At 41.5% G+C, this 23199-nt stretch overlaps 2 protein-coding genes and 1 pseudogene across 5 annotated transcripts; all 3 read right to left on the bottom strand.

Moving 5' to 3' along the window:
* Positions 1-34: 34 nt before the first annotated feature.
* LOC139564484 (Rieske domain-containing protein-like) lies at positions 35-7386 on the bottom strand. Of its 3 annotated transcripts, XM_071384051.1 has the most exons (6): positions 6714-7386; positions 6051-6165; positions 5598-5772; positions 4854-5041; positions 2708-2742; positions 35-871 (listed from the first exon to the last, which is right to left on the bottom strand). In XM_071384051.1, the coding sequence occupies exons 4-6, from the start codon at positions 5017-5019 to the stop codon at positions 569-571; spliced, it is 504 nt and encodes a 167-aa protein (XP_071240152.1). In that variant the 5' UTR covers positions 5020-5041; positions 5598-5772; positions 6051-6165; positions 6714-7386; the 3' UTR covers positions 35-568. The 3 variants fall into 3 exon arrangements, with proteins under 3 accessions (XP_071240152.1, XP_071240162.1, XP_071240142.1); XM_071384061.1 differs by lacking the exons at positions 5598-5772; positions 6051-6165 and having other exon boundaries at positions 4854-5044; positions 6869-6904; XM_071384041.1 differs by lacking the exons at positions 6051-6165; positions 6714-7386 and having other exon boundaries at positions 4854-5044; positions 5598-5706.
* Positions 7387-13648: 6262 nt separating this feature from the next.
* Positions 13649-13798, bottom strand: LOC139568940 (U2 spliceosomal RNA; annotated as a pseudogene).
* A 205-nt stretch (positions 13799-14003) lies between these two features.
* LOC139564473 (ubiquitin-conjugating enzyme E2 R2-like) lies at positions 14004-21876 on the bottom strand. Of its 2 annotated transcripts, none has more exons than XM_071384033.1 (6): positions 21332-21876; positions 20764-20953; positions 15786-15872; positions 15600-15697; positions 14629-14763; positions 14004-14491 (listed from the first exon to the last, which is right to left on the bottom strand). In XM_071384033.1, exons 2-6 carry the CDS (start codon positions 20938-20940, stop codon positions 14212-14214), a joined length of 777 nt encoding a protein of 258 aa, XP_071240134.1. In that variant the 5' UTR covers positions 20941-20953; positions 21332-21876; the 3' UTR covers positions 14004-14211. The 2 variants fall into 2 exon arrangements, with proteins under 2 accessions (XP_071240134.1, XP_071240128.1); XM_071384027.1 differs by having other exon boundaries at positions 14009-14491; positions 20764-21004; positions 21332-21467.
* Positions 21877-23199: the final 1323 nt, after the last annotated feature.

The raw sequence follows: 23199 nt of genomic DNA, 5'->3' as shown, positions 1-23199 counted from the left end.
CACATCCAAACCAAAAGAAAACAAGCCATCAGCACTCGTTTTATTAGCTTTATTACTGAACCACAGGAGTGTTGTGCTCTCCAGGTAGGCTTAACTCATCCCACATGAGAAGGAGCTACAATTCACAAGTCGACTGAGCAGTGAGTGAGATAATCTGTGTAAGATAACGTAACGTGATAGCCTAAAACACATAAAAACAACAGATTCTTGTGTATGAAATGTTCACAAAAAAAACCAAACGATAACGTTACCCCTACCCCATACAATAAGGAAACATGTGATTGGTCGTTTTTTAAACTAAGTTCACTCACATCCTCCCTTTAGCATATTTATGTCAGAGATCTGATTGGCGGCTCATGTCTCTGGACACAAATCAAATGTCAAGGTTGCTATAATTACTACATCCCCATTTGAAGACAAGTAAACTTTAGGAAAACCCCAAATGTATGTTAATAGTTGGACCTGGCTTCCTCTCCTCGCCTCCTTCCCTCCTTTACCTTCCCTTCAGATCAGTGCAGATGAGGAGGCAAGGAGAGGAAGCCATTTTAGACTATTGACATACAGTCCATCAGGAGGTTGTGTTAGATTTCTTAGAAGAATCTTTGGCCTCCATTCTCTCCCTCTCTACTTTGCCCTTCTCTCCCTGGAAGTAGTCAGACTCGATAAAACGGGACATGTGGGACAGTGTGACATAAACGACCCCGTCAGTCTCGGTCACCGTGTGGACTCTTTGCTTAATGCCCTTGGAGTACCACCTTGTTGTGGGCACTGGGGCATAAGGGTTGGTGGCCCTGTAGATGCCCTCCCCATCGGCGAGAGAGATCTTGTACTTGTGCTTTGGACACACTATGCACAGCTTGCCGTCAAATTCCTGCAAGAAGAATGAAATCAAGATAAGGTATTTATCAAATTGATTTTATTTAGATTGGGCATGCACGTACAGAAAGGTATGTCGCTAGTACCTCGTTTCCAACCAGGGTACATGAATAGTGGAGCAAATTGTAAATGTGAAAGATGTGAAATGGATGTTGACTTAAAAATATTGCTTTATTATAGAAACCAATTACTTCTTTGCTGACAGAGTTACCAACCTGGCACAGACACAGGGCCGTAAATACCTATGAGGACACTTAAGGTATTTTTTTCTCATTTGAAAAAAAGTACAAGAATAAAAATATATATTTTGTACACAATAAAGAAAATCAATTACGGGTCAACATCTATATGTTGGTCCCAGCGGTGAACGCTTGTGTTGGTCCCAGCTCAGAACGCTTATATTTTTGATCTGACTGAGTTCTAATCGCGCCTGCCTCTTTGCGAACAAGTAGACAAGAAGAATCATGACAGTGGATTGTTCGTTACATTAGCCTGCGTCCCCCGGATTTACGTTTTTAGCAGAAGCCTACATTCACCACTCTCTCAAACGGTTAACTCCGTGAAACGAACAACCCCAGGTAAGGGTCGGCTCAAGTAAGCGAGATGTGTTTGCGAGATGCCGGATAAAAGGCAATTTTTTTACCGATTCTCTGAAAATTAGTGCACAACTGGTGAATAGTTGCGTATAAATAGTCAGGTGGCAAGCAGCGGGCAGAGATTTATATTGTAGTGGAAGGCGCTACATGGTCAATCCGAAGTCTGCATTGGCCGTGCAGCATTTATGGTGATCTGGCCTCTGCAGAAGTCAGGGAATTCATACTTCCTGCACTTCTCGAAGCAGCTCAGAGCTGTTGCCTGTTGTGAAAGAAATTGTCAAGGAAGTGAGTTCGTGTTATACAGGACCTCCCGCCCTCACCTAACGTCAACCAATCATGTCAATGCAGAGCTATACGAAGACCTCTGTATTGTTAAAACATTTGAGAGGCGCACGGAGATGCGGCACAGAGCTCAGTTTGGCCTCTGTGTGCCTCTGGAGGCTCAGCATTGCGTCACACCATCCATAATGCCTCGACAGTGTTATTGCATTTCGGTACAACAGAAGTACATTCATTTCCAATGGATCACTGCGTTTGCTTTGTAGCATTGCGTTGCAGAGGCAGTTGCAGTGCGTTCTGTGTGGTGCACACATTTGACTTGTCACACATATGCGTCAAACTGTATGCGTAGACGTTTTGACAGAATGGTAGCAGAAGGTGAGTGTTGAACTTTTGTTGCACACATATCCAGATGATGCTCCGTACTATTTCGCGCAAACCCTGTAGGTGTGATCAAGGCGTAAATTCGATAAATACAACCAATGCACCACACAGAACCCACTGCAACTGCCTTTGCAATGCAATGCTGCAAGGCAAACACAGCGTTCCATTGGAAATTAATATACTTCTGGTGTACCAAAATGCAATGACGGTGTCGGTGTGCTCGAGGCATGAGCGTGATCGAGGCTGGGGTAATCTTTGCTTGTTTTTGCTGTTCTCCCAATAGCATTTTAAAGTGTTTTAATTGTATAGAAATGCAGTAAATGAGGGGGTGGGGGACCTCACTAAAACTCAAACCCTGGTTACAGCCCTGCGCACACAGACACATGAACACACAAACACACACTCAGGCCGGGAGAGGCACAGGGCCAGCTGCAGAGCAGCGACCCTGGAGCAGTTTGGGGGTTAAGTGCCTTGATCAAAGGCACCACGGCTGTATGGGGCACCTGAGATATTTATTCATCGGCAAAGAAATAGATTTATTTGGATCAAGCTTACGATACTAAGTCACTCACCTCTATGTCTCCATTTTGCAATGGTCCCCCAGCATCTGTCCAAAGAGGAAAGGATCAGAGTATTGCAGAATAAGAAAACAGTTCATGGCACTGTAACAATTTGCTGAAAGGACACACCATACAGATGTTATGTGGGAAAATATCCCATAGAAAACAAAGTAAATCTACCACAACGGTAGAGAGATGCTCCCCTGTGCAAACCCCTTGACTTACAGCCTTATTCTAAAATGTATTGAATAGTTTTCCCCCCCTCATCAATCTACACACAATACCCCATAATGACAAAGCAAAAACTGGTTTTTAAAAATGCTGCTAATTTATCATTTTTAAAACCCTGAAATATCACATTTACAAAAGTACTTAGACCCTTTGCTGAGTACTTTGTTGGAGCACCTTTGGGAGTGATTACGGCCTTGAGTCTTCTTGGGTATGACGCTACAAGCTTGGCATACCTGTATTTTGGAGAGTTTCTCCCATTCTTCTCTGCAGATCCTCTCAAGCTCTGTCAGGTTGGATGGGGAGCGTTGCTGCACAGCTATTTTCAAGTCTCTCCAGAGATGTTCAATCGGGTTCAAGTCCGGGCTCTGGCTGGGCCACTCAAGGACATTCAGAGACTTGTCTCGAAGCCACTCCTGCGTTGTCTTGGCTGTGTGCTTAGGGTCATTGTCCTGTTGGAATGTGAACCTTCACCCCAGTCTGAGGTCCTGAGCAGATTTTCATCAAAGCTCTCTCTGTACTTTGATCTGTTCATCTTTGCCTCGATGCTGGCTAGTCTCCCAGTCCCTGCCGCTGAAAAACATCCCCACAGCATGATGCTGCCACCACCATGCTTCACCGTAGGGATGGTGGTTGGTTTCCTCCAGATGTGACGCTTGGCATTCAGGCCAAAGAGTTGAATCTTGGTTTCATTAGACCAGAGAACCTTGTTTCTCATGGTATGAGAGTCTTTAGGTGCCTTTGGCAAACTCCAAGCAGGCTGTCATGTGCCTTTTACTGAGGAGTGGCTTCCGTCTGGCCACTCTACCATAAATGCCTGATTAATGGAGTGCTGCAGAGATGGTTGTCCTTCTGGAAGGTTATCCCATCTACACAGAGGAACTCTGGAGCTCTGTCAGAGTGACCATCGGGTTCTTGGTCACCTCCCTGACCAAGGCCCTTCTCTCCCGATTGCTCAGTTTGGCCGGGCGGCCAGCTCTAGGAGGAGTCTTGGTGGTTCCAAACTTCTTTCATTTAAGAATGATGGAGGCCACTGTGTTTTTCGGGACCTTCAATGCTGCATACATTTTTTTGGTACCCTTCCCCAGATCTGTGCCTCGACACAATCCTGTCTAGGAGGTTTACGGACGATTCCTTCAACCTCATGGCTTGGTTTTTGCTGTGACATGCACTGTCAACTGTGGGACCTTTTATAGACAGTTGTGTACCAATGGAAAAAGGATGCACCTGAGCTCAATTTCGAGTCTCATAGCAAAGGGTCTGAATACTTATGTAAATAAGGTATTTCTGTTTTTGTTTTTAATACATTTGCAAAAATGTTTAAAAAACTGTTTTCGCTTTGTTATTATGGGGTATTGTGTGTAGATTGCTGAGGAAAAAAGGTTTTCATCCATTTTTAGAATAAGGCTGTAACGTAACAAAATTACGAAAAAGTCAAGAGGTCTGAATACTGAGAATGTTGCAGAATGCATCTTCAAATTAGCTTGAGTCAAAGATCTGTTTGTGAAGTCTTGCCCAACTCCTATCATTGGCACAACAAACAAAAGCGCTGTTTACACCTCTATGGAAAGGGTTCTATGTTCTATCTGGAACCTAAAGGGTTCTACCTGAAAGCAAAATGGGTTCTTAAAAGGACAGCCGAAGAACCCCTTTTTGGTTCTAGATATAACCTTTTTTTAAAGAGTGTACCTCTGTAGGTAGGCAGGAAGATCTGATCACAATTAGATCACAATATGTATTTTAATCGTCTACCCCTGTCAAAAAAATTTGGTCAAAATCATAATGTTGACAATATCAGGACAAAAGAAGTATGTTAGCACCACATATACAGGGTGCTAGGAGTTGGTAATGGCAATTGTCAAGACAGCACAAACAGATCTGGGACTTAGGCTATCTTCAAAGCACAGGAAGGACCATTTATTCTACTCACGGTAACAGTGGAAGTCCAGAGCATAGAAAATCTCCTGGTGATAGAGCACCAGTATGTCCCTGCCCTCCAGGTTCCTGAACGACCGCTTGGCTTTTATCAGGTCCTCCTTCATGCCCACAAAGTGCAGACTGGCTGCAGGCTCTTCCCCCTCTCCCATGTCCTCCATGGATATGATGATACTCCAAACACTGCTTGTAGTACAAAATATAGTGCCAGTTCAATATTTAATGTTGTATACATCAACAGTGACAAAATGCTTTGGATTAAAAGGCAGATGCAATTCATAATGTATTTGATTTCTCACATCTTCAAAACATTTGTCTGTGAGCATGTCCATATAATTAAAGTGACAGTATAAATCTGTCATGGCTACTTGATGGAATCTGATCCTTAAGTATTTTATGTATTACAGATAATGAGCATATCAGTTCAAGTTGAGTAATTTCTGATAGCACATAAATAGTATGAGTAGCAGGAGTCTGTGCCACATGTCCAACACCCTCTGGCTAAACCATGTCATTTAGTAAGCTGCATATTTCATGTCGCCCTGATGCATTCTATTTAATAGGCCTATTTAGATACACAACAATAATCAGTTGACGCTAACAAGATAAATGTATTTTATCCTTAATGAAGATTGTTTGAATAAAAACAAACTCTCTCCCTCTCTCTCCATCAGAAAGTGAAAACAAGTTTCCATTCCCACTTTCAAATCAATGTTAAATTGTGTTTTAAATGTTTTACCTTGGTAGCAGCTTGTTTCCTCTCTTGCAGAAGTTGTAATGAGCTCATTTTTTATGTACCCAGAGGCCTAGTCTAATAAGGCGGTATACCATGTCGTTATCTGGCCCCTCCGGCCCATTTCAGTTGTCCCTATCTACCCATCTCACTTTCTGGAGGGGGGACGTTGTTCTTATCTCTGTCGAACACAAGGTGGATATTCACACAGACAGACTATCATTTTTTCTGTAAGATAAAGGATTACATATTTTAAAATGAATCAATTAGTATGATTTAGTAAATGGATATATCATACATGAATTACAAAGTGATAGCCTGCTAAAGATTTCAAATACAAAAATCATCTTAACTATCAACATGTTAATTATCTTAAGATGTGTGCCGTCATTTTTCTTGTTGTTGTTAATTAATTCGTATATTTTTTTGTTTTAATGCGATGACCTTTGGAGAGCGGACCTTTCATCAATGTTCACTATGAACACTCCAGACCCCTTTTTCAGCGTACCACTTGCCTAGCCAGTAGCCATTCAGCCAATCGGAACGCGAGAATGAGGAGATCTACGTCCAGTGTCTGAAATCAAGAAATGTATTTAAAAAAAAAAAAAAAAAAGTGGCTAATTTCAAAGTAAGTGTTGTGAATGTATACAACTTCCTATAAAAATACATTTCAGATTATTGTGGGAACAAATTAGCCAATGGCTCAACATACCCCATACAAATAATGATTACATTTGTCCGTTTTATGCATAAAATGCATAGTGTTTCTGCAGTTTGTAATGCATATGAACTTATTGTTAACAGAGCAGACACCATCATGTCCCGTGTATACAAACGTAAAACAAGCAGAAGTCTGGCCCCTCTTGAGGTTCTTAAAAGAGCAACCAAGGAAGTGAAAGAAGAGGAAAAAGTCCATACGATCAGCAGCAAGGGATTAAAAAAATTGACCGAATGACACTGAAGAGGTACATTGGCATTGACAAAAATAAAATGACCATGTACCTGTGCGAAAGAGAGGCTATGATAGTCGCAGAGGCATACAAGATCTTGTCTAATAACATGGATTCTGAGCATGCTAAACATATCAAGAATTTAGCGGACAAATAAGGCGGCTCATCTTACCCTGTCCCGATGCTCAATTTACCAAATTTTTGGACGAGCTATGTTTACAGGAATTCTGATTATTTCCAGGGATACACATCTTGATATATTTGTTTGAAAGAATACTATATTTCCCTTGACGTAGTAATGCTGAATGTAAAAATGGCTCAACATACCCCACTCTCCCTTCTATGAGCTATACACCCAAGGAATAGACACCAAACGAATGGGCAGAAAAGGCTAATGTACTTTCCAATCATTGACTAGCACTGTTTTTGTGTTAAAGGGTAATTCCGCCACTTTTCAAACTCATATTGAGTATCTCCAGGACAATACCAGTGTCTACATATGTGAAAACGGCGCATTTCTGTTTTGTAGAAAAGAAATAAGTAAAAAAAGTTCATCCCGATGACATCATCAAAAGTTATTTTCAAACAATATGAGAATCGCGGTAACTTCTGGAGCAAGAAAATACCCACAGTTTGGGTCTTTATAATTTAACACGTTCATACATTTTTAATACGTTGATTACACTATCACAACGATTCACCGATACGTATGCTATGATGCTGGTAAAGTTGTCTCGCGCACCTGCCGTTGTCACACGAGCGTAGACACACTTCCCCAAGCTATGGACAGGGCTGGTCATAAAAAAAGCTAGCTAGCTGATGGATGCAAACAATGTTATTCCCCCAAAACAGCAAAACGACAACCTATTTTAGTAGCTATAGTTAGCTAACTTTCTAGCTAGGTGGCATCATTTAAAATACCCCTAATTTCGAAGACAGTTCTTATTTGATTAATGTTGGTCGGACCCACCTATGTGAAGCTAGCCACAATAAGGATTAGCCACAAAGTGAAATTTGTGATTCGCCTTCAAAATAAAAGTCTACCAATGAAAGTAATGCAAATGAATACAAATAGTGGAATCATGACATAATGGAATAGATCATGCTAAACGAGGTTGGAATGTTCTTATATAAATTCAACAATAGACAATAATTTGTTAATTTGACAAAAATCGGTTGAAATCACACTGTGAATGTGTTAAGACTATAGAATTACATTGGGGGCATACTTATTTCCTTTACATATGGATTGTGGATCAATGACATGGGGCGGCAGGCATCCTAGTGGTTAGAGCTTTGGGCCAGTAACCGAAAGGTTGCTAGATTGAATCCCCGAGCTGACAAGGTAAACATCTGTTCTGCCCCTGAACAAGGCAATTAACCCACTGTTCCTAGGCTGTCATTATAAATAAGAATTGGTTCTTAACTGACTTGCCTAGTTAAATAAAACAAATATGAATGTCAATACGCACTGACTGGGGAGGTGATTTCCCGCAATAAGAACTAAGATGCTAATATTTGCATAAATTCTTCACAGTTGTTCTGTGGGTGTCAATGAGTTTAAAAAAAATTAACCTTTATTGAACTAGTCAGTTAAGAACTGAATTCTTATTTTCAATGACAGCCTAGGAACAGTGGGTTAACTGCCTTGTTCAGAACGGCAGATTTTTTTACCTTGTCAGCTCGGGGATTCGATCTTGCAACCTTTCGATTATTGTGGCTATTTTCACAACACATAACCCGGTCCGGTCGAGCATCACTAGCCAGATGAAGCTAGCTGGCTGCTTATAAACGTTAGCTTTGGGCAACAGGGTTAAGTAGCTGGCTAGCTATTTATTTAATGAACTGAAGTTTGTGAACGCTGCGTGTAACACATCCGGTGTCAGGATAAATAAAAAGCAAGGTCTGCTAACTTTCATTAATTATGTTTAATTACCGCAAACAATAAATGGCAAATGCAATTTTCGTATATACGGGTTCGCTGTATCACCGCGCAGGATGAACAGGGAACTGGCAAGAAGTACGTAAACAGCTGTTCTTATACCGTAGTTTCAACGTGTCTGTTGGCCTATCACAGTAGAGGCTGGGCTTGGTTTAGACTTTGCCCCCCTTTGATGGCCCTTTGTCCAAGCCCCTTGGCGCGTTCCTTTGTCCACATCTGGTTGCTGGGTAGATTAGATCCGTCTTGGGTCTGTCGATTCTACACTAAAACAGTTCCTAATATGGTATTGTCCAGTATTCTAAACTCTTGGTTGGTCTAGAGAGATGCACCCCTCCCCTCTCCAGGCTGTCCACAGCTTTTATGGCCTGTGGTGGTCAGTCCTTACACACCTACACACACACCCCCCTCTGTATTGTGTGTGTGTGTGTAACAAAACAATATTCATTTTCACCCTATATGCTACCCGGCTATAGTGCATAAACATAAATCCTAACAAGTTCAATTTCAATAGGCGAACAACAAGTGGCTACCTAGCTAATACTTACAAGGATTCCAAAATCATCGCTAAGAATAAACAGTTTCTACTGGTCATTGTTTTCAGGCCGGTTGTATTGATGCTAGCTAGGTACCAAGCTAAAGCTAGCTACCCCTGAAGTTGCGGTCGAACAAATAATGCTTTATTACCAACGCTGTATTGTAAACCCATCGTTCGTGGCGGGTGTGTGCTTGTTTGCACTTTTTTGTACAGCTTTGACAGTGCTACTGATAGTAGTGGTGGCGCTTGGCTTGCACGTGCAAATTCAGCACACACAACATTCTATAATAGAATTGTGTTATTTGACGTGTCAAATTCACAGCTTATTTGACGTGTATCTTTTTTGACACGCAAAGACCCAAAACGGCGTCCATACTATGCCTTCTGGCTAGAAACTCGTTTCAGGGTTTGAAAATCACTTCTAATCCTATACCCTGAGATGTCACAACCCAGGTTTCCATCTAAGCATGTCATGCCGATGAATTACCTGATGCATGAAAAAAGTAAAGACTGGATAGTGGAAACAGTAAAATGTTACAATTTGCTATATAGGCTATATTGTGCTAACGCAACAGTTGTGACAAAACCATCAGTAGAGTAAAAAATTCGATGGAAATCCATTTAACTTGCATTTTTAATTCAGTACATGGGAATTTAACCCAAGTTATTTTATGTGCCCTACGTCATCACGCACAGACTTTTATCCGCAATAAGTCATTTTGATAGAAACATCTCTGGTGGGAAACTGCACGTATATTTTTGTGCAGATTTTAGAATATTCGCATTAAAATCTGTCTTCAATTGGATGGAAACCTAGCTACAGAGAAGCATGTTTTAGGACTTATCTTAACCATAGATCATAGAAACGCACCGTTTTCACATATGCAGACACTGGTAGGGTGCTGGAGATTAGGTAAAAAAATGGCAGAATTGCACTTTAACATTGTTATGCCTAATAGCCTGCTTGTCTTGCACTTTAAACAAGAATAAAAACCATCCCTTCAAAAATTGACCTTTATTACATAACTTGTGTGACTCCAATCTTCCAGCTTTACTCCTGAGATATTTATGGAAAATACACAGTAAAATGGTGATTTAGGTTTATGATCTCAATGTCAGCAGTAGTTACCAACTCCACTGACAGCAAGATGTGCTCCTGCAACAAATATCAACACTAGGTGGAGACAAAAAGTTGTATTTCACAGGAGGTGCACCAGTTAAGTCTCAGGCCAGCCAGGGCATCATTCAGCCAGTGGCTCATTTCATGCTTGAGAAATCAGATGAAGGTACTTTTGACGTTGACGATAATGAATCTTGATTCATATTTAAATTAAAATGAGCAGGTCTTTACATCCATTGGGGACATGTGCACTCCTGTGGTAAACGTATTTGAGAATAGTCAAGAGCAGTGAGCCAATTCAAGTCCTCAGACCTAACAGTTCCAATGGCTTCATCAACATGTTCTCGAGAATGCAAAAGGACATGGTTGATTTCACCTTAAATACATTTTCTGTTAAACTGTGTGGCCTTTGACAGTAGGACAAAAAGTTGGAGTTTAAACTTGCTACACTGACACTTTCCTTCTTCGAGCTTCCTTTCCATAATTGCATAGCCCAATGGTTCATACCATTTTAATTAGGACTTTTATTAAAAAGGGCGGGAGGATTGTGTTGCACAGTTGTGTGGTAAATTCAATGAGAAACTGGGGCAGTGTTTGGATACTTTCAAGATGATACAATCTCATGTCAGATCAGTGTTTTAGTATGTAGGGTAACCCCAGTTTTCACCTACACAATTGTGATGATTCAGTTATGGTTCAAGGAAAGACGCATTTGAAAACTGCTCAAACAGGGCCCAGTGTCTTTACAACAGTTACTACCTGCTTTGAAAAACAATTTGTCATTCCCAGTTTTCCCATGTCAAAGTACAGCAGCTGATGCTTTCTAGGAAACAAATGGCATCATTCACAACAGATAATAAATGAACATTTGAAGACATTTCAGACAATCCTGTCCATTCAACATTTTATAATATACATTTTATAGGTGACATTTGCATCCTCACAACACAAAAGGTAGAGAAAATTATATGAAAAAAGGAGGACAGCATTGTCCACATCACTGGCTGTGGGCACAGTCGTTTTTTGTCCAAACGAGACCATTTTCAGCCTGAGGGAAAATCTCCTTTAAAAAAAAGCATTTTTAAAATACACACTCACCCACACAATACATGAGAAAAATTGTCCACTGCTCTCCACCTTTGCAACACTGAGTCTGACAGCTTAGCATGTGGTCCTTCTAGTCAAGCGTCATTTCGACCAGGTAAACACTGTTCCAACAGTCTCCTACTAGTTAATACAGGAGGCAAATGTCAGTAAGCATGAGACAGTAAACCCGGCTGCATCTCAAGACTCTTCAATGGCTTCCTTCCCTCTTCATTACCACAGATCTGAAATAGCATGGCAGGTTGGGGGGGGAGCAATATGGTGGAAATGTATCCACTCCTTTCACCGATCAGTGATCATGAAGAAAAGGGGGTGAAGAGAGGAAGTCGTTTTAGAGTATTGAGAAAAGGCTCACCCAGGTCGTTGACATCACATCCCTAAACATCCAGTGGCTGAGAAGAACAATCCATTTGTGATCCATCGGTCAACTCATTTTTGACTTGACGCCAGCCCCAGTTCAACAGAGCAAGGTAGGAGAAAAGTTCTCATTTTGATTCTGTTAGTCTTCCTCAAGCAGAAGTCAAGTCTCTCCCTCTTACAAACAGAAAATGAATACTCCACACCTATCTATAACTGATTGATTGTAGCGTCACTGGAAGTGGTGATGAAACGTAATCTCCTTGGCATACAATCCAGGCCAGCACCTCCATGTGAGTGAAAGGTGTAACAGGTCCTGTGTTCCATTAAACAGGTAATGGTAAAACACACACGTGAAAACTGCAGGCCTAATGAGCACAGTTGATGGGTTGGCCTGACTAACTTTGCCCCACTTACACAACTTCAGCATTACTACTTAGGGCCTATGCTGTTCTTTAGCCAAAGTATTTGCAACAGAGTTTCAAGAAACATCCTTTTTCACACAAAATGCAATAGTGCCCATGTAGCTCTGAATCACCAATGTGGCATGTGCTCAAGTCATAGCTTAGCTGATATATGTTGAGGACAACTAAATGTGCTCTTTTAGCTATATGTGCTAACTAACAAACAATGGCTAATGCCTCTTGGCATGTGTAAATAGTTGATTAAAATACAGAATTCCACTCATTCAACTTCACTTTCCATTTTGACCACCTAACCTGGCTTGCTTACTGGAATTCCAGGAGTTTGCGCCAATTCCAAGAAAGCATATCTGATGAGAAGCCTTTTCTGGTGTAGTTTTGTGAAGCATGGCCAATAGAAGAGGGCAACACACAGAAATGGGTGGCAATGAGAAAAAAAAAAGAGAACACACTGAATCCAGAGGAGGCTTGTGGGAGAAGCTATAGAGTACGGGCTCTATAGCTTCTCCAAACACATCAAACATATGGAAACCACATGTTTGACTCCGGTCCATTTATCCCATTGCAGCAATTACAATGAGCCCATCCTCCTATAGCTCCTCCCACCAGCCTCCTCTGACTAACTCACAGAGGTTGGAGGGGAAAAGGTAGGAGACATGGGGACCAATGGTGTTGTTGGAGATTTGAAGTTTCCTCTCTAACCCCCCCCCGCAAAAAACACACATTAAAACAATACCAAGCTCAAGCTGAGGAGCAGTTTGAGTGTGAGCTCTCTCCAGGGATGTAGTAGTAAAGAAATAAGGTGGTTAAACGCTGAATGAATGATGCGGACGCTTACTACGCTAATTTAGCGTAATAGGCGCAGGAACACTTTTCACAACATATAGGTGCGTAGACGGTGTTAAGGTGCGTTTGTCCTCCACTACATCCCCGGTTTTCTCCCAGTGAGAGTCTATGGAGGCCCTGAGGTTTGGAGGCAGGGAAAGAATGGATGGAGAGGGCGGGCGGGACAGGAGAATGAACTCCTTTGGTTCTATGTTCGAGACAGCACTTCCTCCTAGTGCCCTATACAGGGTCGTACTCATTAGGCAACACCGTAGCAAACTGTTTTGCAACGGAAAACAAAAACAGGTGGTAGTCCTTCCCCGTTTTGTCAGTTTTCTGCCATTTGGTTCCTAATGAACACACCAGCTCTGGAGAGGTCAGAGGTGAAAGGAGGTGTGGGGTGAAAGTGGGGTCAGTCAGGGCAGTTTGTCTGTAGATTTGTGTGTTTGTCAAACGGACATAACGACTGAGGCTGGCTGGCTGGCAACGAGGGTGAGACAAGCCAGAGACGGAAAGTGGGGCACGTTGACTGAGCAAGACAGCCTGCCAGGCTAACAAAAATACCAAAATTCAGCCATCCAGACAGAGAGAAAGCCAACCAGCTTACACTTGAATATGAAAGACTACCAGGGTGTGAAGGGGCCAAGAGGTGTCTGGGTTCTGAGAATTTGGTTAGAAAATTAAACACTTAAGCCCGGAACGTACTTAAAGCAAATGCGTCTAGTGACATGATAAAACGCAGACAGTTGAACAGAAACAATAGCAACCGCAGTAGCACACATTCCATTCAGCTGCATCTTTTTTTGTGTGCTCCGTTCCCAGATGCACTGCAATACTGGGTCGTTACATGGAGCAAGCCCCTTTTCCGACTCCCCGTTCATAAATTCCATTTGGATATTAAACTGATATGAACAGATACTACACTTGATCCTCTCCAAAAAGCAGATATTATCTGCACATCTCGCAACAAAACCAACTCCTGTGGGCTCGGCTGTTGGTTTGTGTTCATCATCAACTGTCTGCTTTCTATCAATCCATCAGACCAGGGAGGCAGGCTTTGACTATGTGACCATCGAATAAGGAAACCAAAACCATGCGGTCAAGTCAAATATCAAAGGACAAATTAAGACATTTCCGACTGCTGTTAACTACACAAATTATATTCGCAAAGATATTTTAGTTTTATTTTGTGGTCGACCACGCCTCTAATTGGAATTCCACTAATTTGTCCAGTTATTAATTTACTATCAATGCACCAGACACATGTATTTGTTTTAGGGGATGATCCAGGCTTAACAGGATCAGAAGGGAGCTAGGATCGGATGTGGCAGGGAGTGGTGCGTCGATTTGGGGCATTCGTCATCATCAAGAGTCCTCGTTCCCAGAATCCTCCTGGTCGTCGTCATAGCAGCCAGTAGTGACCCCTTCTTCACCTCCACTAGTCCCCCCTGCCTCCATGTCGCTCTCCTCCTCATCTTCATCCTCCTCTTCCTCCTCCATATCATCATCATAGAGGTCGTCGTAGAGCAGGTCTGAGCTGCTGTCTTGGGAGGGAACCCGGGTCTGGACACAGTACTCAGCCAGCGTAGTGGGAACCTTGACACCGTCGCGCTCCGCCTCTGCCACCGTGGACACCACCTGCTTCCTGTTGGGGGGGGGGGGGGGGGAATTGGGGAGAGAGAAATCGCAAAGGGTTCACTCACTGTGACTGTGTGTGTGTGTCAACTTTGTTGTGAAAAAGGTAAATCAATGGTTGGGTTAGTGTGCATGTGTTCTTCCTACCTGATAATTTCAGCGTATTCCTTGTCCTTGCCCTTGCTGTCCCTCCACTTGCGGAACATAACGGAGGCGTCCACGTTGGCCGGTGAGAATGTGTTGGGCTCGTTCAGCAGAGAGATCACACTCAACAAGATGGTCCTGTACACACACACACGTTACTAAATTTGACTTTATGTTCTCTAAAACATACCTATTACCTGAATATTTAATTTACAATGGGTCCTTTACCGTAGCTTCTAAGTAATGTGGCTTTACTTGATTTCCTTGAATGGTTGAGTTACTTGAACTGACTTCTTCTGTGACAGCAATGTTACCTCACCATCTCACCCATGTGGCTCCATTAGATGCTACTTCCTCTCTGGATGTTTGGTTAAACACACACTCAGCACTCTCAACCTGCCCCGGGGGTTGAGAAAGTGTCTCGCCGACTGGCATGTGTTATCTTTTTGGCACTTTGACTGTTAGGGACTGTGTCTACTCCTGAGCTCTGCACTTTAAACCTCTGACATGCAATTGAGGCATTATGATGACACTCCATATTGTCTTTTGGTCTCCCCCAAAGATCTGGAAGGTTGTGATGTCAATGGCTTTTTCTGCATGTGTAGTCCTCTGTTTCAACATATAGTCTAAAGGTTGATTGTCTTTTAATTTACATTTTTTTGTGCTCAAAATGTGTAAACATGTGAAGTGCGATAGACCGACCAAGGTCAAATACAAATGGGAAATAATTTGAAATACAGGTGTGCAATGTTTGCCCTTTTGGGACTACTCGCTTGATTCCACCGTTTCATCAAGCTATATCAAGTGCATCTTGAGTATCTGAAAGTGTTTGAGCTTTGTGGTTGAGCCAAAGTGTACTCATTAGGCAGCAAATAAAAATAGCTTATTTTTGTTCTCCGTAGCGAATTTTTAAAAAACGTTTTCAATTGCATGCCATAATTAATGAACACGATGTTTGTAGCGGGTTGAGGTACCTGACGTTCTGGGTGGGGTTCCACCTCTCTGAGGGGAGCTCCCCGCTCTGGGGGTCATCAACGGGAGGGTGGAGGATGGAGATGCACACGTCGCCGTTCTGTTGGAACACAAAAAAACAGTCAAATTCTGGATGGAGAAAACTCTTCAAATATGTTTGGATTCATATACTTTGGGAATACATTTACCTCGTAGATGTTGGGATGCCACATCTTGGTGAGAAAACGGAAGGTCGGCGGGGAGTAGGGGTAGTCGATGGGGAACTTGATGTGAGACTGATAGAGACAACAGAAATGACCATCAGCTTCAGACATATTTAATTCCATTTATTAAAGCCAAATAACCCTGACAATTAGTTGGATACAATTCAGAGAGCATGAGAACAATCCCCTAGGTTGTCTGTCATGTTAATGTATATGAGCTATTGGGGGCCCAGTGTGTCTGTATGTATGAGCGGGCATGGAGGTCTGTGAGAACATTGTGTCCAGCAGCCCCATCCCTTTGGGGAGATGCACTGCTCTGCTTCACATCAGATAGTATTATCATCGTTTCAAAACATGCCCTGTGCAGACATAAGGTCGTTGTGAGTTTTACTTGATACACTTCACTGCTTCCCTTTTGGATCAGGTTCCTGGAAAAGGCTCCCGAAATTCTACCAACATGTTGACTGTTGTACTCGCGCTGCTAAAACCCTCGACCATTGCTATACTACCTTCCAGAATGCATTTATAAGGCCATTCGGCAAATCGGACCACGATTCCATCTTGCTCCTCCCCTCCTATAGGCAGAAACTCAAACAGGAAGCACCTGTGGTGAGAACTATTCAACGCTGGTCTGACCAATCGGAATCCACGCTTCAAGATTGTTTTGATCATGCGGGCTGGGATATGTTCAGAGTAGCTTCAGAAAATAATATTGCCACATACACTACAGTTCAAAAGTTTGGGGTCACTTAGAAATGTCCTTGTTTTTGCTTGTTGCCTTTGTCCATTAAAATTACATAAAATTGATCAGAAATACTGTGTAGACATGATTAATGTTGTAAATGACTATTGTAGCTGGAAACGGCTTCTTTTTTAAATTGATATCTACATAGGCCCATTATCAGCAACTATCACTCCTGGGTTCCAATGGCACGTTGTGTTAGCTAATCTAAGTTTATCATTTTAAAAGGCTAATTGATCATTAGAAAACCCTTTTGCAATTATGTTAGCACAGCTGAAAACTGTTGTTCTGATTAAAGAAGCAATATAACTGGCCTTCTTTAAACTAGTTGAGTATCTGGAGCATCAGCATTTGTGGGTTCGATTACAGGCTCAAAATGGCCAGAAACAAAGAACTTTCTTCTGAAACTCGTCAGTTTATTCTCACAAACTTTTATAGATGCACAATTGAGAGCATCCTGTCGGGCTGTATCACCGCCTGGTATGGCAACTGCACCGCTCACAACCTCAAAGCTCTCCAGATGGTGGTTCGTTCTGCCCAATGCATTACCGAGGTCAAACTCCTCCCCTCCTGGACACCTACAGCACCCGATGTCACAGGAAGGCCAAAAAGATCATCAACCACCCGAGGCACTGCCTGTTCACCCCGCTACCATCTAGAAGGCGAGGTCAGTACAAGTGCATCAAAGCTAGGACCGAGAGACAGAAGCTATTTTTCAATCTCAAGGCCATCAGACTGCTAAACAGCCATCACTAGCACGTCAGGGGCGGCTGCCTATAGACAGATTAGGAATCACTGGCCACATTTAGAAATGGATCATCAGCCACTGTAATAATGTTCCGTATCTAGCATTACTCATCTCATATGTATAAACTGCACTCCACACTATTCTACGCTATCTTAGTAACTTTTAAATTGTGTTTACATATTGCATCACCCATTTCATAAGAATATACTGTATTGTATACTACATCACTCATCTCCAGCACATCAGAGGCTGCTGCCTATAGACAGATTAGGAATCACTGGCCACTTTAATGTCTCCATATCTTGCATTACTCATCTCATGTGTAAACTGTACTCTATACTATTCTACAGTATCTTAGTCACTAACTGTTTAAATATTGCATCATCCATCTCATATGTATATACTGTACTCTATATAAATGCCACTGTATCGTAGTCCAATGCTGCTCTGACATATATACATAAATATGTATGTGTGTGTATACAGTTGAAGTCTGAGGTTTACATACCCTTTAGCCAAATACATTTAAACTTAGTTTCACAATTCCTGACATTTAATCCTAGTAGAAATTCCATGTTTTAGGTCAGTTAGGATCATCACTTTATTTTAAGAATGTGAAATGTCAGAATAATAGTAGAGTGATTTATTTAATATTTTATTTCTTTCATCACATTCCCAGTGGGTCAGAAGTTTACATATACTCAATTAGTAGCATTGCCTTTAAATTGTTTAACTTGGGTCAAACGTTTTGGGTAGCCTTCTACAAGCTTCCCACAATAAGTTGGGTGAATTTTGGCCCATTCCTCCTGACAGAGTCGGTGTAACTGAGTCAGGTTTGTAGGCTTCCTTACTCGCACAAGCATAGGATTGAGGTCAGGGCTTTTTGATGGCCACTCCAATACCTTGAATTGTGATACAGTGAAATAATCTGTCTGTAAACAATTGTTGGAAAAATTACTTGTCATGCAAAGTAGATGTCCTAACCGACTTGCCAAAACTATATTTTGTTAACAAGAAATATGTGGAGTGATTGAAAAACGAGTTAATGACTCCAACCTATGTGTATGCAAACTTCAACTAATATATATGCACATACATACATATACTTAATCCATTTCTTAATCCATTCTTACGTGTTCTTACATGACTTACATGTTTTTTAGGGTATATTGTGTGAAACTTAGATATTACTGCACTGTTGGAAGCGCAAGCCTTTTGCTACACCCGCAATAACATCTGCTAAACACATGTATGTGACCAATAAAATTTGATTTTTTATGGCCCCTATATTCTTTTACTAAACAGAGCACTTAACACATGCAAACAATAAACTTACATTTACATTTAAGTCATTTAGCAGACGCTCTTATCCAGAGCGACTTACAAATTGGTGCATTCTTGTTATTTTGCTAATTAACCCCTTTCATGTGGTGTTAGCTAGCTATATTAGCTACTATACTAGCTAGCTGACTAGATAAACATGGTGCTAAGATCGGATAGGAGCTAATACCCAACATAGTTAGCTAATGTTAGCTGGTTATCATTTTGAACATGCATCCTTTTTGGCAACGAGCCATTTCCTGGTGCGCTGATCTGACCAGCCGCAATCATATCTGTAAACTGACAGTTAATAGTTGGATTAGATGATTGTCGTAACAGGGAAAGTAGTGTTTTAAAATACCACAATAAAGGTTGTCAATAGGTTTAGCTACCTAAGAATTTTCCTGCATGTTTATAGACCAATAAGCTTTAGATCAGCGAGCATGTGTGCATCCTCACTTCTTAAACTATGGGCAGATTTGAGTAATTTAGACAGAACGTCCATCGTCGTTTCATCTGTTTTACAACCCTCGCTCTCCTTGTTAGATATTATCCATATTCATGGCTTGGAAGCAAATGTCATCACCATTGAGCTAGTTCTCATAGTAGCAATAAACAGTAACAAGTGATATGAGCAATGGAGAGAGCGGTGAGGAGATGTGAAAGAGAGCAGAGTTACAGCCTCGCTCTAGCCAATCGTAGCAATAGGATCAAGTTACAACCTGCCCATTTCTTGACAGATATTTGAACTAGCCAACTGAGTTGTTTCTAATTTCGTCCTGGCAGCTGAGTTATTTAGAGATGTGTCCTGACAGCTGGAGAAAAAAAAAAACTTTTCCCTGATGAAATTAATAAAAACACTATCTGTGATCACAAATCATGACGTTATGTTGGACCAATTTCCATTGAATATATGTTATTTTATATTCTCAAACTAACAGCAGTGCCTATATGATGTCCTTCCATACAGGCATGACATGCTGGAGTGTTGCTTCTACGCAAATGTTGTTGATCAGTAGGCTAATAAGTCCCAAATGGAAAGCAAACAGATTTTGTCATCTGTAGCACCATAGACACCACTGGTCAGCCAAAACAAGTTCAGTAACGCAATGCATGCACACACTCCTATTAAATATTAATACACCTGTATTGTAAGTAGGACTATGCAATCTTAATTTACACAGTTTATCAAGAGATTTACCATTATATAATATTAAATTACCATGCTGGTATGTAGTTAGATTGGTAACAACAAAGTTAAATGTATTGTTTGATTTTCAAATTGATTCATTAATGCATACATGGCTGTTTATGGCATTTTGTCACCAAAATGTTAACATTTTATTATATTGACTATCGGTCTAAAATATTGGCCTCCTTGAGACCCAGAAATCGGTATCGACCCTAAAAAATAAAATCAAGATTGGTCGTTCTCTAATTGTAAATCGGTTATCTGGTTGAGAAGACGTCATGTAACTAGATTACAGTCACATGACATCTTTGTTCCTCAGAAAGACATCACATTTTAGTCATTGTGGAAAAAATATTGCGACACTGGTATCATCACAGCCCTAGTAGTTATTTGGTCCGATAACCAGATAAATACATATTTTGTGGTTGCTAGAAAAACATTTACAAAACTTCCCTTTAAAACCAGTATACAACCTGACAATGACATCACTCACAAAATAAGTTATAATGATCATTGCACTGATGTCATTGCAACCAGTTTTGCCCACTTGGAAGAGTACATGCCATGGCCTGGATGTGGGCTCCCTCTCACCAGACTTCTATGCTAATGTGGTGGACTAGACACACTGAATAAGTCACTCAGGGGAAAGGAGAAGAGTCTCATCATGCCCTTCTCTTCCTCGCTCGCTCTATGCTTAGGTGCCATTTATATCCTTCCACAGCTAAAAATAGGAGTCTGGAGCATAACGATCAAACTGCAAGTGGGAAGGAGACTGGCTAGGGAGGGGGTGAGTGGGAAAGAGAGAGACAGAGCGAGATTGGAGGGAGAAACACCTGAAGACATACACACAAACCTGCTACACCCCTAGGCAACAAAGCAGCGTGTTGTACATCCCACCCCCCTCCCTCCACGGTTGGCTCACCACACACAAACCTGCTACACCCCTACACAGTAGCCTCACCTTAAAGTAGCCTCCCTCGTACAGTGTGTTGGGGGGTCCAAAGATGGCCACCTCCCAGTTGTAAAGGTCCGACTCCTCCACCAGGCCGATGCGGAAGCCCTCCACTGGCTGCTCCTGTAGGGACTTCAGCTCCATCATCAGGGCCTTCTGGGAACTGGGCGTCGAATGGTGGGCCATGGCTATCCCACTTCTGACACCAGGGGACATTTCAGAATTCATGTATTTTCTCCTTGTGGGTTTACTATTTGACATATAATGACAAACAAATCAACTAATAACTGGACATTGTTGGCTTACTGGCTACAATAAATACACAGGCCATACATTTATAAGGTTGGCTCCTATTCAACCTCAGGAGCAATATTATACAATAGTTTAATAAGGCTATTAAGGAAGATTTTCATGCAGTTTGAGTACAGAGAGAGCAATGACAAGGCTGGCAAATAGCAAATTCATGTCAAATTCAAAGTAGGACAAGTTCTGTATCGTGTAGCAAAGCCTGAGGCTGACTGCAACGATTAGGCCTTTGACAACTCGAATGGATTCAAGCTAATTAAACATTAATTACCTATATCCACGCAGTGTTTGTACTATCTTGTACTGTTTTCAATGGGATATAGCAAACTATTTAGTTTGTAACTGGTGAAGCATACAGTCAAATCATATCAAGTTTCATATTGACAGAACTGTTATCTTGACAAGCTGGACAGGAACACATTGGAAAAAAAATCTCTCCTCGCGTGGTATTTTTCTTCTTTGTGCCACTGCTGGCACTTGGCATGAGGGTAAACAACAACGTTAGAAAATTATTTGAGCCATTCTTGGGTCCAAAACTCTAGCGACGAATTGGTCTCGTTGACATTTCCCCCGTGTCCCCTGGTTAGCCCCCGTTCGGACAGTCGCTCAGTTGATTAATCCGCTGGCTGTTTGTTTATCTGCTCTTTTCTGGCATCTCGAACTTCTCCCCACGTCAGCTCAAACACCACCGAGTAACTTCGTCGAAAAAAGGAACTGCCTTCTCCACAGCATTTCCTCCACCGCCACGTCGAGAGGTCTGTATTTTATCGAGCTAACTTTCGTGAAAAAGACAGACAGTGAAAGCTTTGCACTTACGAACTACACTGAATTTCATCGAATTATATTCTCACCCTATCGATGCTTCCGGCTATCATTGCGCGTGTCTCCACGACGTACTTGCGTAGCTAGACTCACGTCCAACGTGCGCGGTCTTCTCAGAATGATGTGCACTTTGTTTTTGTTTGGCAGGTTTTTAATGTATCGTCAATAACATAATTTAATGTAATTAAAGCCTATAGTTTTTACTCACGTATAAATTACAGATAGAGTTGATAGACAATGGACTTTCAATAGTGACAACAAAATATGGTGAATTGGCACCCAGATGATGGGTATAAAACCCTCAATGGTAATTAGTTTCTATACCCTAGTCTCCCTTCTGCCTAGGGAGACAAGGACAAACCCATTTACAATTCATACCATTAAAGCAATAACAAAACAAGTTAGAGTCACTCTAGAACACGTATCAAACACAAGCCCCACGGGCTGAATCCGGCCTATGACACGTTTTAATCTGGTCAGGGCAATGATTTGAGTTGTCAATTAATTTAGGCCCGCTTCCATACCGCCTGCCATGCACTGCACTACAAGTCACAGCAAGCACTGCCAACGGGCTGCACATCAAACCACCGTGTATTGCCACACACCTCATCCTAGACACACACCTACACATGAGGAATCTTCTACAAGACCGAAAGTTTAAACGTGTTGTAGGCTAAAACATTTCCTTGCCAAGTTTTGGTTCCAACGGGTCATTGCTGTAGCCTACAGAAAATGTCATCTTGGTTGTCAAATAGTTATAAGATAAAGGATTCACACACGGGTGTAAATTACTACTAAAGTACAATAGGACACACAAGCTAGTATAAATGAGACAACAGTTAAGCCATCTACTTTATGAAATTACAGCCTGATGGCTTCCATTGGTGAATTCAACATAACTTACGCTGTTTTCGTGTGTCCCGGATATTTATTTTTATCTGTCTTTAATCCTCATGCTTATTGCTTGTATTTCTCATATTGCTTCATAAATTATTAATAGGCCTACCTGAGAAGAGAATATTTCATCTAAATGCTGAATTGCAGTATATACAGTACCAGTCAAAAGTTTGGACACACCTACTCATTCCAGAGTTTTTCTTGATTTTTACTATTTTCTACATTGTAGAATAATAGTGAAGATATCAAAACTATGAAATAACACATATGGAATCATGTAGTAACCAAAAAAGTGTTAAACAAATCAAAATATATTTTATATTTGAGATTCTTCAAAGTAGCCACCCTTCGCCTTGATGACAGCTTTGCACACTCTTTGCACACCTCCAGGCTGTGTAAGGTCTATTTGACCAAGAAGGA

This window comes from Salvelinus alpinus, chromosome 2 (genome assembly GCF_045679555.1).
Source record: "Salvelinus alpinus chromosome 2, SLU_Salpinus.1, whole genome shotgun sequence".
In the NCBI taxonomy this organism is placed as follows: domain Eukaryota; kingdom Metazoa; phylum Chordata; class Actinopteri; order Salmoniformes; family Salmonidae; genus Salvelinus; species Salvelinus alpinus.
Note: the sequence above shows the minus strand (reverse complement) of the source record. Positions and strands in the feature narration are given on the sequence as shown.